Source organism: Gorilla gorilla, chromosome 16 (assembly GCF_029281585.2).
Source record: "Gorilla gorilla gorilla isolate KB3781 chromosome 16, NHGRI_mGorGor1-v2.1_pri, whole genome shotgun sequence".
Classification (NCBI taxonomy): domain Eukaryota; kingdom Metazoa; phylum Chordata; class Mammalia; order Primates; family Hominidae; genus Gorilla; species Gorilla gorilla.
The window spans coordinates 59,818,944-59,831,698 of NC_073240.2; the positions used below are offsets into that span (position 1 = coordinate 59,818,944).

Below are 12,755 nucleotides of genomic sequence, written 5' to 3' on the forward strand. Positions count from 1 at the left end.
GAAAGGAGCCAAAAGTGTATGTAATGTGTGACTCCACTTAACAGAAAACTTTACAAAATACAAACCAATTCATAATGACAGAGAGCAGATCAGTTGTTGCAGGGGTATTGGAATTGGTATAGGGGATGATGACTGACTGAAATAGGACTTGCGAGCTCTTTTGGGGTTATTGGAAATGTTCTTAAACTGGATTGTGGCGATGATTACACTCCATAAATTTACTAAAATTAGCAAAATGTACACTTAAAATTGGTGAATTTTTTTACACTCATTATGTGAAAATTCTTAATTACAGACATTATTTGTAAACTGTTGGGTGACATTTGTATTGACAGGTGATAGTAATGAAGAAGCCATTCAACAACAGGTTTGTAAAAAATACAGCAAGAAAAGAAATGGAGGGTTACTTTTTTAAAAACCATTTTAACTATTTTTAAGCTTATTGTTCAGTAGTGTTAAGTATATTCACACTGGGACCAGGTGCAGTGGCTCATACTTGTAATCCCAGCACTTTGGGGGACTGAGGTGGGAGGAGCATTACTTGAGCCTAGGAGTTCGAGACCAACCTGGGCAGTGTACTAAGATCCTGTCTCTTAAACAAACAAACAAACAAACAAACAAACAAAAATTAGCTGGGTGTGGTGGTGTGCACCTGTAGTCCCAGCTACTCAGGAGGCTGAGTTAGGAGGATCACTGGAGCCCAGGAGATTGACGGCATGAGCGTGATTGTGCCCCTAAACTCTAGCCTGACCCTGTCTCACACACACACAAAAAAGCATATTTACGTTTGTTGTGAAACAGATCTCCAGAACTTTTCCATCTTCCAAAACTGTAACCCTATAGCCATTATACAACTCCTCTTTCTCCTCCCTCTGACCCTGGTTACCACCACTCTTCTTTCTGTTTCTACAAATTTGACTACTTTAGATACTTCACATAACTAGAATCACAGTTTTTGTCTTTTTGTGACTGGCTTATTTCACTTAGCATAATGCCCTCAAGTTTTATTTTGTTTTATTTATAGTCCAGGTGTCTTTGATTTTTTTTTTTTGGCCACCTAGTATGCCATGAGTTCACAGGTTATAGGTTCCAGCAGTTCAGGCTCCTGTCCATTGGTTCTCACAAAGTGTACTTTTCTGGGTGGAGAATGCTGGTGCTTCAGTTGTACCTAGGCATCTTTCTCTTTGGCTTCCTTCTTTTTCTGGTCTTTTTCCTTCATGTATTTTGGGAAGCCATCTCAGCTGTAGTGCTTTATATGCTCATTATATACATTAATTCTTTTGGCAAGAATTTCGTTTGTTACAGCATTGCCAACGGCATGCTGGATAACATTGTAACTTCCAGTTTTGCCATGGTAATATTTATGGGCATTCCTTTTTGAACAGTAGCCATTTTCTTTTTCTTTCTTTCTTTTTTTTTGAGATGGGGTCTCGGTCTGTCACCCAGGCTGGAGTGCAGTGGCGCGATCTCGGCTCACTGCAACCTTTGCCTCCCAGGTTCAAGTGATTCTCCTGCCTCCTGAGTAGCTGGAATTACAGGCGCGTGCCACCACACCCAGCTAATTTTTGTATTTTTAGTAGAGATGGAGTTTTACCATGTTGATCAGGCTGGTCCCAAACTCCTGACCTCGTGATCCTCCTGCCTCAGACTCCCAAAGTGCTGGGATTACAGGTGTTAGCCACCATGCCCGGCCCACAGTAGCCATTTTCTTTTCTTTTTCTTTTTCTTTTTTTTTTTTGTTTTGAGATGAAGTCTCATTCTGTTGCCCAGGCTGGAGTGCATTGGCGTGATCTCGGCTCACTGCAATCTCCGCCTCCTGAGTTCCAGCGATTTTCCTGCCTCAGCCTCCTGAGTAGCTGGGATTACAGGCTAGCACCACCATGCCCAACTAATTTTTGTATGAGCAGTAGCCATTTTCTTGATGTCTACAACATCGCTTTTTCTTGTAGATTCCTGTGTCTGTGGCCAAAGGAACAACTCCATGTTTTCCAAAAGCCCTAGAGAACAAATTGGAGGTGCCTCTTCTTTTTTCCTTTGTGTTTGTCATCTTGGTGAATTATTGGAAGATGGTGGTTTCTGGCGAAAGGCCAGATTAAATGGTTGAATTTTAAAGTATGTAAATTATACCTCAAAAAAACTATTTTAAAAAGTAGACTTACCCTGACCCTAGACTCTATATCAAAGGGGTTGAATAGTTTCAAAATGGACCCTAAAATACGTGTAATATTTAAGAGAAGTATCAAAAAATATTTTAACTGCATTATTGAGGTATGATTAGTATACTAAAAGCTGAAGGAAGGTAGTGTATATAACTTGATGTGTTTGGAAAGAGCTATAACACCTGTAAAACCATCATTACAATCAATGCCATGGACTTAAATCCATCACCTCCAAAAATTTCTTCCTGTCTCCTTACTTTTGTTTCCTTTTTTGGTTAGAGCACTTAATGTGATATACCCTTTTAGCAAAGTTTTAAACATACAATACGTTATTGCTAATCATAGACCCTATGTTGTGCAGTAAATTTCCAGTATGTATTTCTTTTGCATAACTGAAAATTAGAGGAGGTATCAAAAATTAATGGGGTAAAAATTTTTCAATAAATGTTTTGGTGATAGCTAGTTAGCTGTGGAGAGACAGAGCAGGATTCTATTTATATAATCTTATCTAATGTCATAACAAAAATCAGTTCTAGATACAGTAATATAAAGAATATTAAAGACTTGGACCAAGTCTAATTTAATACGTATCCATCTTCTAAATAAGGACGCGCTTTCCAAGTTTAGAATGATTTAGAAAAGAACGGGCATTTAAAAATGACAAATTTTGGGCCTGGTGCGGTGGCTCACGCCTGTAATCCCAGCACTTTGGGAGGCTGAGGAGGGTGGATCATGAGGTCAGGAGATCGTGACCATCCTGGCTAACACAGTGAAACCCCGTCTCTACTAAAAATAAACAAAAAAAAATTAGCTGGGCCTGGTGGCAGGTGCCTGTAGTCCCAGATACTCGGGAGGCTGAGGCAGGAGAACAGTGTGAACTCAGGAGGCGGAGCTTGGAGTGAGCGGAGATTGAGCCACTGCACTCCAGCCTGGGCGATTGAGCGAGACTCTGTCTCAAAAAAAAAAAAAAAAAGACAAATTTTGGCTGGGTGCAGTGGCTCACGCCTATAACCCCAGCACTTTGGGAGGCTGAGGGGGCCAGATCACTTGAGGTTAGAATTTCAAGACAAGCCTGGGCAACATGGTGAAACCCCATCTCTACTAAAAAATTAGCCTGGTGTGGTGGTGCATGCCTGTAGTCCCAGCTACTTGAGAGGCTGAAGCATGAGAATCACTGGAACCCAGGAGGCAGAGGAGGTTGCAGTAAGCCGAGATCATCCCACTGCACTCCAGCCTGGGCAACAGAGTGAGAAACTGTCTCAATAAATAAATAAATAAATGAATGAATGAATGAATGAATGAATGAATGAATGAATGAATAAACAGATGACAAATTTCATAACATAAAACTAAAAAGCTACAGTGTTTTTTTAAAAGAATATATCACCTAAATGAAAACAACCTTGGAAAAAACATAAAGCTACTGTAATTACTTTGAGCTATTAAAGGGTTAGTATCTTATATAGTGGAATATCTTACACAAGATCTATAATATACTACAGATATTACAGGATAAATATCTATATAAGATCTTACAAATCATGTAGAAACCACTGAACATCTGTAGTGAATACACCAAATCCATAGAAGAGGAGGTAAACATGCAAAGAAGTGTAGATTAAAACAGTGATTACCATTTTTACTGTGTGTGTTTTTTGCTCCTTGTGTATTTTTTTAAAAAACCTTTTTGACAGATAAGATTTTTATTTTTGCAGTGAATTTCATGGTCTTCAAAGTCAAAATAAAAATTTCTGCCTAACGATTAGCTGACAGGAGGATGCCTTTAAATGGTTTTTCTTTTTGTTTCCAGGAAGTATTGATGAAGATGTTGTGGTGATAGAAGCTTCCTCCACTCCCCAGGTTACTGCCAATGAAGAAATTAATGTTACCTCAACTGACAGTGAAGTGGAGATTGTAACAGTTGGAGAAAGCTATCGGTGAGATTTTAATTCTTAGTTAAATGTTTGAAATATTAAATATAAATATTAAACATATTTGTGCTGCAGATATTTGCATTCTTTTTATTTATTTATTTTTGAGACCCAGTTTGAGTATGCATATATCAGATTAGTGGATTTTTTTTTTTTTTTTTTGTAAGAGACAGAATATTGCTATGTTACCCAGGTTGGACTTGTACCCCTTGGCTCAAGTGATTCTCCTTTCTCATTCTCCATAGTAGCTAGGACTGTAGGCACATGTCACTAAGCCTGTCTAGATTCGTCCTTTTCAAAGCAGGCTGCATTAAACTCACCTGGAGAGATAATAAAATAAAGCTATATTGTTGCCCAGACTCTTTCCCATACTTGAACTAGAATTTTAGAGGTTAGTCTTTTTAAAAGCACCCCAAGTATACAGTGAGAGTTAAGAGTTAATGCTCTGAATAAACAATAATTTTACTTAGTGTTTTATAAAATTGTGTTTTTTAATGATGTGGAGAATTGATCTGATTTGAAATTTAGATGTGAATCCCTCATAAATATCCCCATAAATATCCCCATAAATATTGGGGATGGTACCAAAATTAAAAATGAAAAAATATTAAGGGGTATTGATGTTGAAATAGCCTTTTCTGTTAGAATCTACTTGTTTCAATATGTTACTCATTGATACCAGTGAAACTTGTGCTGTTACTGTGTTAGGGCACCCTAATTCAAAACATATGTTTTGATTCTTTTTCCTTCACTCAGTAATTTTATCGGTGCTCTGAACTAACACATCAATGAAACATCCTTATCTGTTTTTATAAATAACTGGAAAAGACATTGCCTTATTGCAGAATCACTTTGACTCTCCCTCCAAAATATCAACTCGTAACATTGCATTCATCTTATACTTTAGATGATTATAAGTATTGGTAATAATAGCAATAAAGAGTTGCTTTGTTACATTTGATACACCAAACTAATAATCTAACGGATGAATCTTAACTTTTGTGTTGGAACGAATTTAGAAGTGCATTTGCTTATTGCATGTTAATATGTTACTGATTTTAAAAGTATATATTCATATTTCTGACATCTGTTACAAACACTTAGAACATGCTTTTCCACTTGCCATTTTAGCATCGAAGTGCTACTTCTAAAGGCATGGAAGTGAGCATTCTATAACATATCCTTGTTTGTTTTAATTTTATATGATTTTCCCCAGCTCTGAGTAAAACTGAAAACCAGTGTTATGTACCACACCTATCCTCTGACCGTGCATAGTGCTTGGTACAACATTGACTCAATTTTTATGAGCTGTAAGGACTACTGAAATTACAGACCTATTTTTCCTTGTAGGACTAGAGATCTTGTTTTGGACATGGTTGATGTCAAGCAAGATGCATTTACCTGAGTAATAGGCAATGATCTTGAAAAAGACCCACAGTGTACATGACCCATTGTTATATCTCTTATTGTTATTTGAGATATTAATTTTGTTACTGTTTAGCTGGCTTTTTGCCCTTTAGTTTATTTTACTCAATTATTTATTTTTTGAGATGGAGTCTCCTTCTGTCACCCAGGCTGGAGGGCAGTGGCGCCATCTTGGCTCATCGCAGCCTCTGTCTCCTGGGTTCAAGCAATCCTCCTCCCTCAGCCTTGTGAGTAGCTGGGATTACAGGCATGAGCCACCACACCTGGCTAATTTTTTTTTGTATTTTTAGTAGAGACGGGGGTTTCAGCATATTAGCCAGGCTGGTCTCCAACTCCTGACCTTGTGATCCACCCTCCTCGGCCTCCCAAAGTGCTAGGATTACAGGCGTGAGCCACCACGCCTGGCCTGGCCCTTTCATTTAAGAGAGTATTTCTTTGTTTTAGAGTCTTTTGTGTCAGGAATTGACAGATGCTACTAATCATAGTGGCCACTAATACCTCCTTGAGACTTCCTCATACATTCAGTTTTTTTTGCAGTTGCTCCATCTAGTACAATATGATGCTTTCACAAAAGTACTGCAAAGTGGACCTATAACTTCCTTCAGCTATTAACAGCTTCCCAGAGATAATAGACTACTCAGTCTCATCATAGACTCTTGATTTTTCAAGAATTTTAAATGGTGATATCTGTCCTCATACGAAACCATTTTATCCCAAGACATGGCTATCTTGGCTCAAGCTATACCACAACTGTTTCTGATATGTACTATCCTATTTTGACAGTGGCTCGGTAATTAACTTTATACTCCTTCTTAAGAATTTTATTTTAGAATTTGAACTTTTTAAACTCTAGGTTCTATAATTGTTGAAGTTCAAGTTGGGCTGAAAATGTTGAGGCCATTTTCAGCCCACTTTGACCTTTGGAGTTCTCTTCTTAGTGGTTAAGCGCCCACCCCCAATGACCTTTTATATTACAGATATTTTCCGTAAATGCTGACAATAAGGTTATAAGCAGTTTTATATTTAGTTTGAACAGGAGAAAGCCCTTGTGTTTTATTGGCCTCACCTTTCTAAAAGATTTATTTTTTTTATCCTGGAGCCTTAGGACTGCATATTCTACATATTATCCCTGTATATCCTTAGTCCAAATCATTATAGTGAGTCCTTCAAAGTATATACACCTGTAAGTAAATTTAGAACAGTGTAATGCCACACACATACTTAAATGAAGTTAGATGTTTAGGGTTCACAGTCACGTGTTTTAAAAGCATAAAGTAGCTCACACAAGTAATATTTCTTATGGCTACCAAACTAGTAAACTAGCCACAATATCCTTACCTCTACACATCAGGAAATCTCCCTGGTGCCTGTTTATTTTTTTTGTTTTGTTTTCTTTTATGGCAATACTAGAAGCTTAGCTTGGTTTAGGACTCCCAAAGGAATGTTTTGCAAATCTATCCTGAGCTAAACATACAAGACCTTGTGGATATTATTAAATGTGTAGGGTGTTGTTTTTATTCCTTTACCTATGGTGAATAATTTTAGCTATTAACAGAAAATGTAAATAGTTTATTATAACCTGGGTAAATACTCAAAAGTAACCATGGAAGAGAGAGTAGCATTCTTGAAACAGAATCCTGTATTTTACACTAATGATTGGTACAACATAGTATTTCTTATATTCTTAGGTCAGTTAGTTGGTGATTCATTCAGCAAAGTTTACCGAGTGCCAGTCATGATTTTTAATTACGATTATTTCTTTGGAGAAATCTTGTATGAAAAACTTAACATTTAGTAAGAAAGGCTTATGGGTTTTTGTGGTGACTAAAAATTCTTTATTTATATTTACTAACTTAATATTGATGTCATTTAAGGTCTCGTTCAACCCTTGGACACTCCAGATCTCATTGGAGCCAGGGTTCAAGTTCTCATGCAAGTCGGCCACAGGAGCCACGGAACCGCAGTAGGATTTCTACTGTTATACAGCCCTTGAGGCAGAATGCAGCAGAAGTTGTGGACCTTACCGTTGATGAAGATGGTAAATTGAAGTAGTAACAGTAGAAAATTATGAAAGGAGTTTGATAAAAGGAAATCTCTTAATATGCTAGAAACTCCTGCTTACTGGTAATATATTATTAAACTACAGGGAAATTGTCAGATTTTTTAATCTCGTTTTTAATTGATATCCTAGGCTTGTAAATTTACATAAAATTCTTTGTGGTTATTGTTTCAATACTTGATAGCTATTTTCTCAGGAAAAAATATTTTTGTAAGTGGTAGTTTGAGGTTAGCTCAAACTAGTTTAGTTTGATTTGTAATAATGATTGTCTTTAACTTGCCATGAAAAAGTAGAAGTAGTACTTTTTAAATATAAACACAAAAGCAGTATAACTGAATTTCGAATGACTAATACTGGCTATTTGAAATATCTAACTTTACTTTTAAAAATTATGTTATCCTTCAATATTATTGGTACCTTTTTGTGCTGCTCATTTTTTGTATTTTATTTTGGCTTACAGCTGTACCCAAGTAACTGAGGAAACAAAAACCAGAGTTGGAATACAGAGGTTAGGAAAAGCGGTAGAATTTAGGAATATGTGAATGAATACATATGTGAATTTGCCCACATATTGGGAATCATCTTGAGGTATTATTAGTTATATCTTAGGAAATGGTCAATCATAATTTCCCAAAAGGAAAATGGTAAGCCATATATGAGTTTGTTAGGTTTGGGAGTTAGCTATAAATTGGGCAAAGAATATATCAGGTAGATGGAAAGAGTTGATAGGTGGAAAGAGTTAGAGACCATATACAGTCAGCTATTGTATGGGCTATTTGCAGTTTGGGTGGTCATAACTTTCAGAGTATCAGTACCCAATTGTTTATGAAGAGATAACAACTGCTTGCATTTCATTCAACAATCTCTTGGTTTTTGTTTTGAAGCACTGTAAATGATCTGTAAGACAGTCGTTAATGTAATAGGGATTAATTAATGATTACTCAGAGTTAATTAAATATAGGGTGACTATTTTGGAAACTTTTTGTGTTCCGATGTGACACCTGCTAGCCGGTAAGTAGGAGAAGGTGATAGAGTAGCCTTTTCCACATTACAGTAAGTTCAACCAGAATTTACACTTTACTGGGTTAAAAGTATTCCAGTGATTAGTAGATGCTCCCTTTCCCCCCACTAGTTTTTCTCATTGGAAAGCTTCTCTCTTATTAAAAATGAATCTAAAACTAAGTACATCAGACCAGTGGTTCTCAACTAGGGGCAGTTTTCTCCCCCAAGTGATATTTGGCAATGTCTGCAGACATTTTTGGTTTTCACAGTTAGGGGAGAATGCTACTGACATCTAATGGATAGAGACCATGGTTGTTGCTAAACATCATGCTGTTCACAGTGCACATCTCCTCCCCAGCGAACAAAAAATTGTCTAGCCCAAAATGTTAGTATTGCCAAGGTTGAGAAACCCTGGTTAAACTATTTACAAATAAACAGAAGTTCTTTTCCCCCTTTTTTGTGTACAAGCAATTTGCATATACAAGCATTTGGACATACTAGCATTCAAAGTGTCCCATATAGACTCACAGGTACTATTTATGCCTAAGGAATTAGCTTACCATACTGCATTGTATAGAAAGTCAACCCTCTCATTCCATAGCACATTAAGAGACCCCCCTTCTTTTCAGATTTAATTGTCGTGACTATGCTTTGGATGGATTTATTCCTGTTGTTCTCAATTTTAAGCAAACATTTTAAAGTTAGTTCTTTGAAACTTAAGTCACTCATAAGTTGAAGTCTACCTGAAATTTCTTTTACTTTCTGATAGAAAAATGTTAATTTTTATTATAAAGCACTGATGAGTATTAATACTTACAAAATTTTCTTTGGAAAACATAAAAAGGCATGGAAAGAAGATTAAAACAGTTATTGGAAATCATAGCTAATGTTAAGTGATTACTCTCTGTAAAGCATCATATGAAGTATGTGATCTCAGTTCATCCTAATGACAGTTCTATGAAGAAAATTCTGATGCTTTCCCAGTTCTACAGATGAGGAAATGGAGAATGGTTAAATAACTTATTTATATTCATACTATCAGTGGTGAAATCAGTATTGCTATCCAGGCAGTCTTACCCTAGAATCCATATTGTGTCAGACAGTGTGGTTTGTAACACTGTTCTGGCAGCTCGTAACCATGTGTACGTGCATAGCAAGGAACTTTTATTTCCTTTTACTCTTTTCTTCTTTGTGATAGATCAGACAACTTATTTAGAAGCTACCTGAAAAACTGTTAAATCACCTAAATTATTGGAATAAGCGTATCGGTGTTGGATTTTTTAAAAATGCAGTAATATTTTGGTAACACGTCGGTTCAATATTGCAGTTTAGCTTTGTGAACGCTTTCTTTACCAAATGTTATTAGAGAGCTTGTATTTTTAAAGTTTTTTTATTTAATAATTATAAACACATTAGCTTACATTAAAATATAACCCTTTATCTAATTTGTTTTGAAATGCTAAGTTGACATTTTGTATTTTGTAGAACCTACTGTAGTACCAACCACTTCTGCAAGAATGGAATCACAAGCTACTAGCGCTTCCATTAACAATTCAAATCCATCTACCTCTGAGCAGGCCTCTGATACTGCTTCAGCTGTCACCAGTAGCCAACCTTCCACAGTGTCAGAGACTTCAGCTACTCTTACAAGCAATAGTACCACTGGCACTTCTATAGGAGGTATGTGAAAAAGTGGGGGAGGGGAGACTTTTTTTCATTACTTTTGTTAGGAAAAGTATTATTGTTTTTAAGTCTAAGATTTTAGCTATGTTAATAAGCGGGTATTCTTACATTATAATAAACTTCATATGTTATCAAGGTAGTCTTTATTATAATTAGGCTGATTTCACATTTGAGTTTGTGTGCTATATGTAACCAGAGTATTATAGCTCAAATAAGAGGGAGAAGTAAATGGCTGACACCAAAAGCATGAGCAACAAAAGCAAAAGTAGATAAGTTGGACTTCATCAAAATTTAGAACTTTCGTGCATTAAAGGACATTATCAAGACAGTGAAAGACAGCCTACAGAATGGGGGGAAGAAAAATATTGCAAATCCTTTATCTGATAAGCACTTTAGAATCCAGAATCTACAAAGCACTCTTAAAACAGCCCAACAGGCCGGGTGTGATGGCTCATGCTTGTAATTCCAGTACTTTGGGAGGTTGAGGCGGGAGGATCACTTGAGACCAGGAGTTCGAGACCAGCCTGGGCAACATGGTGAAACCCTATCTCTATTTATATTTAAAAAATAAAAAAGTAAAAAGAAACAAACAAAAAGCCCCAACCCAACAGAAAGACAACCCAATTTTAAAATGAGAAAAGATTTGAATAGATATTTCTGAAGAAGTTATGCAAATGACCAAGAAGCACAAGATGCTCAACATCACTAATCATTAGGGAAATGCAAATGAAAACCACAATGAGATACCACTTTGCACCAACTAGGGTGTCTATAACACACACAAAAATAGAAAATCACCAGCGTTGGCAAGGATGTAGAGAAATTGGAACCCTTGCGAATTGCTGGTAGGAATGCAAAATGGTGTAACTGCTGAGAAAAACACTTTGATGGTTCCTCAGAAAGTTAAAATAGAGTTACCATTGGATGCACTAAGTCTACTCCTTAGTTATCTTCCCAAAATAATTGAGAATGGGGATGGGAGTTTTTAAAATTTTGGTGATATCCATTTTCTGGGGTTTTTTGGTTATGGTTTGGTCTTTTGGTGTCATATCTAAGAAACCGTTGCTTAATCCAAGGTCACAAAAATTTATTCCGGAGCTTTCTTTAGTTTTAGCTCTTATCTCAAGCTAGTTCTAATGTTTCAATTAGCAGTGGTATCTCTGGCTCTCTCTTGTATCCTTTGTTTAACTGAGCCTTAAACTAACTTTCTTTCATTTTTGGATAATGGTACAGAGATAGGAACTTGCTAACTGCTTACCTGTAGGGACACTGTAGACCCTGTAGCTTGTGGATTGACTAAATCACCATTAATAATGAAACCATCTTATATTTTCTATCCCTTTTTGCTTTTAATAATATCTCATTTAATTCTTTTAATATTCATGTAATTTACATCTAGCAGATTAGAAAACTACATGTGGCTGGATCAGGAAGTATTCTCTTCTCTGGAAAACTGAGGGCAGAATTGAGAAACATTCTCAAGGAGATTTCCCAGGAGTGTCTTTTTTGTTTTTTTGGCCCAGGCCAGTCTTGAAGTTCCAGGCTCAGGTGATCCTCCTACCTCAGCCTCCCAAGTAGCTAGGACTACAGGTGTGAACCACTGTACCCTGGGGTGTCTTTTAAAAACATTCTCTGAAAAAATGTAGGCAGAAATGAAATGGGCTTTTATTTCATTTGTTGAGTACATACTCTTTTCTTAGCTTGTTACTTGGGTATCTTATATGTTATTGTATATATTTTAATTCTTAAAAAAAAAATCCTTGACATGGTGAGACTCACACCTGTAATCCCAGCTCTTTGGGAGGCCAGGGACGCAGATCACTCGAGGCCAGGAGTTCAAGACCAGCCTAGGCAACGTGGTGAAACCTTGTCTCTTTTGAAGAAAAAAACAAAACAAAACAAAAAAACAGAAACTTGCAGAAATTAGTGAGGCGTGGTGACACACACCTGTAGTCCCAGCTACTCAGAGACTGAGTCAGGAGAATCATGTGATCCTGACAAGTTGAGGCTACAGTGATCCTCGATGGCACCGCTACACTCCAGCCTGGATGACAGAGTAAGACCCTGTTTTAAAAAATAAATTATTGATGTTGGCATTTCTCTTACCATTTCAGAAATGAAGAAACCTGAGAAGTTAAGTACCTTGACAAAACTGTAATAATCTTTGAGGCAGGGATTTGACTTCTCATTGACTCCTGTCTCCTGTTGTAGCTTTATGTAGCATCATTCTTTTTTTTTTTTTTTTTTTTTTTTTTGTGAGACAGGTCTGACTCTGTTGCCCAGACCCGTGTGCAGTGGCACAATCTTGTCTCACTGCAGTCTCCACCTCCCAGGCTCAAGTGATCCTCCCGAGTAGCTGGGGGACCACAGGCATGACCACCACGTCTGGCTAATTTTTGTATTTTAGTAGAGATGGGGTTTTGCCATGTTGCCGTGTTGCCCACACTGGCCTGAGTCTCCTGGGCTTGAGCGATCCACCTACCTCAGCCTCCAGAA

General features: G+C 37.0%; 1 protein-coding gene across 8 annotated transcripts in view; it reads left to right on the forward strand.

The window, feature by feature from the left end:
- The window catches only part of RNF111 (ring finger protein 111), a 106,664-nt gene that overhangs the window by 58,647 nt on the left and 35,262 nt on the right, over positions 1-12,755 (forward strand). For all 8 annotated transcript variants that reach the window (XM_063699030.1, XM_063699029.1, XM_063699033.1 and 5 more), the window contains exons 3-5: positions 3,970-4,096; positions 7,390-7,553; positions 10,062-10,256. In XM_063699030.1, coding sequence (XP_063555100.1) covers positions 3,970-4,096; positions 7,390-7,553; positions 10,062-10,256 — 486 coding nt within the window. The remainder of the gene's footprint in view (positions 1-3,969; positions 4,097-7,389; positions 7,554-10,061; positions 10,257-12,755) is intronic.